The 2,821-nt window shown below is 37.5% G+C and overlaps 1 protein-coding gene across 1 annotated transcript; it reads right to left on the reverse strand.

The window, feature by feature from the left end:
- On the reverse strand, positions 1–2,615 carry LOC146552863 (immunoglobulin lambda-like polypeptide 1). Its single transcript, XM_085254428.1, has 3 exons — positions 2,248–2,615; positions 566–877; positions 1–426 (listed from the first exon to the last, which is right to left on the reverse strand). The coding sequence occupies exons 1-3, from the start codon at positions 2,372–2,374 to the stop codon at positions 269–271; spliced, it is 597 nt and encodes a 198-aa protein (XP_085110554.1). The 5' UTR covers positions 2,375–2,615; the 3' UTR covers positions 1–268.
- Positions 2,616–2,821: the final 206 nt, after the last annotated feature.

Genomic DNA, 2,821 nt, shown 5'->3' on the forward strand with positions numbered 1-2,821 from the left:
ACTACACTGTTATTTTGTTATGGTGGGATCTGAATGCATCAGTTTTTCTGCAGAGATGTACAAAAGAAATCTTCACATAAAGAATCTACACTTTTACAAACACATCAAACATGTTTATCTGTAAATTTATGTTACACAGTTTAAGATGATTAAATGAGAAAAGGTCAAATGCTCAGTAATGAAACATTGAAGCAACCAGAAGTTAATTTACATTTCTGACTGCTGACTGGAGGAAATCTGATGGTGAGAAAAGGCGAGCAGGAAACAGTCAGTCAGCATGTGTGCAGTTGGTGGACGCTCCCTTGTTTGTGAGCATCATCAGCAGAGAGAGTCCACAGCAGTACACCAGACTCTTCACTATCAGCACTGTGTACAGCAGGCAGAGCAGCTTCACCTCGTGTGTAGAAGGAAGAGAAGGAAGATAATCTGTGGGTGGATAAAGAAAAGGAGTCAAATGTTTGGAGCTGCAGTGAGAAATGTCAGTCCTCTGCTGCTCTGCTCTCTTTGACAGCATCTCCACATGAAGCTGAATCACTGCTGAACACAGTCACCAAGCCTTCATTACCTTGTTGTGTTCGGGCCTCCACTGTGCCCCCCTCGTGCTTCACCCAGCAGCTGTATTTATATGTGTCAGAATGGCTCCCATCAACCATCCTGATGGCAATGGTGCGTCCCGCCTCTCTGAGCTCCAGCTGCTCTCCCTCAGCAGGGGGCAGCTCCTCCGCTTCTCCGCCGTTCTTCTTCTGTCTTTTCCAGGAGAACTGGACCAGAGGAGGAAACATGGCTGAGGCCACACACAGCAGGGAGCTGTTCCCCTCCAGGTGGGCTCTGGATGCTGCTGGGTACACGCTCACCACGGGCTTCACTACCTGCTCATCTGAAGTTTGACAGCAGCAACAAGCAGCACAGACACACATTCACACAGTCAGCAGCAGCTTCCAGCACTGCACTGCATTCAGTCTGATCCTGGAAACTACATGGACTCTGATCACTAAACTACTCATCAGCACAAAGTTCACTACATACACTGGATTCAGCTTCATATCAAACACAGTCATCACCTCATGTCATCATGGCTCACATGAAGAACACTCAGCATGATTTTACATCATGAAATAAAATGCATTTCAAATTTTTTGTATTTTTTTTTGTAATTTGGTATATTTATAAAATTTATATATATTTACTACATATATATATAAATAAATATATGTGTGTGTGTGTGTGTGTGTGTGTGTGTGTGTGTAGTGTTTTTTCTCGATACTGTTGTTCAAAAATACATTAATCATTTTTGACATTATTCTGCACTAAACATAACACAACATTTTTCACCATGATTTAATTCCAACAATGAAATTTAAATTTTTGTATCAGTTTTTAAACAGGTGATTTTTAAATGTTTGAATTAATACCATACTTCTTTTTCAGATTTCATAATTCTTTGGTTTTATTCTGCAGTAACTGGAACAGCAATACATCTACTGTTTGGTTTATTATGCGCTTTTCATATGTGTGAATAAATAATTACATTTAAATCCAATGAAGCAGAAACTTGAATGAGGATTTTGTACCTTTTTTTAACATAATATAAAATAATTGTCATACTTTATGTTATAACTTTAAAGTATGTGAAAATGTCTATTTATTTCTTCATTCTTTTTAAAGAATCGTTTACTGGTAACGTTTTTCAAGATTTTCTTTTCATTTGAAATTTAGACTCACACATCAAACAAACCTGACTCAGTAAGAACAATGTCATATTTTAGCCTCATTTTTTTTAATTTCATATTACAAATGTTTTACACGTCCCTGATCAATATCTATGTCAATTTATACATGAATGTAATTGCAAGAAATCCTCTTTTCATGAAGAAGATACATCTTTGAAAACTAAATCTAAATTTTCTCTTCAGCATAATTTTTAATTTACAAGTTTGCTGCAACTTATTACAACATCAAATATGATCTTGTGTTAAAAACCAGCAGAATCACTGAGAGGATCAAATCCTAAATATTTGTAACATCACTAATATTTGCAGAAATAAAGAATAAGTTTAGTTGTTCAGTGAGATTTCAACATGTTTTCAGAGATTATTGAGCTTTTCTTATGTAACAATGGCTGCAGATGAATTCTCTACTAATGATGAAAAACTAACATGTAAAGCCTGAAGCAGCACAAACTGACTTTAAACACATTTTCAGCTTCTACAATAAAACAACTGAAGGAAAAGAAATGTTTGTTCTTACCTGTTACAGACAGTTTAGTTCCAGAGCCAAAGATGTCTCCCACAGTGAGACAGACTGGTACAAAAACCTGTCTGCTGTTGAACGTGTCAGCTGAGGTGAATGAGTCCAAATGAGGAAGCAGGATCATATTTCAGCTCCATGATGTGTTTCTCTAATGTTCATATCAACATGACTGTCTCTTCTTCTCTTTTCGTTAATGCACATGGATTCTTCATTAACTGATTCAGTTGATTCTGAATTTTTGATCCAGGTCAGCATTTGAGGTCTGGACTGAAACACCTGACATGAATAATGCAACTGTAATTTACAGGCTTCTGTTTAGTCTGCTTAAAATGTAGTTACTCATGGCAGTCAGTCAGCTTTGTGTCAGCATTAAATATTTGGCTGTGTCTACACTCAATACAGGATGACATCATCCTTTTTGCTAAACCATATAGTTATGACTGGATCAGGTGACCCCGACTCCTCCCTTAGTTATGCTGCAGTAGGCTTAGGCTGCTGAGGGATTCCCATGATGCACTGGACGTTTCTCCTTCTCTCATCTCTTCTTCACTCACTATGTTTTATACAGCAC

This window comes from Mchenga conophoros, linkage group LG18, assembly GCF_057382185.1.
Source record: "Mchenga conophoros isolate Kocher_MC1m ecotype Shallow Benthic linkage group LG18, M_conophoros_male_GT1.1, whole genome shotgun sequence".
Taxonomy (NCBI): Eukaryota; Metazoa; Chordata; class Actinopteri; order Cichliformes; family Cichlidae; genus Mchenga; species Mchenga conophoros.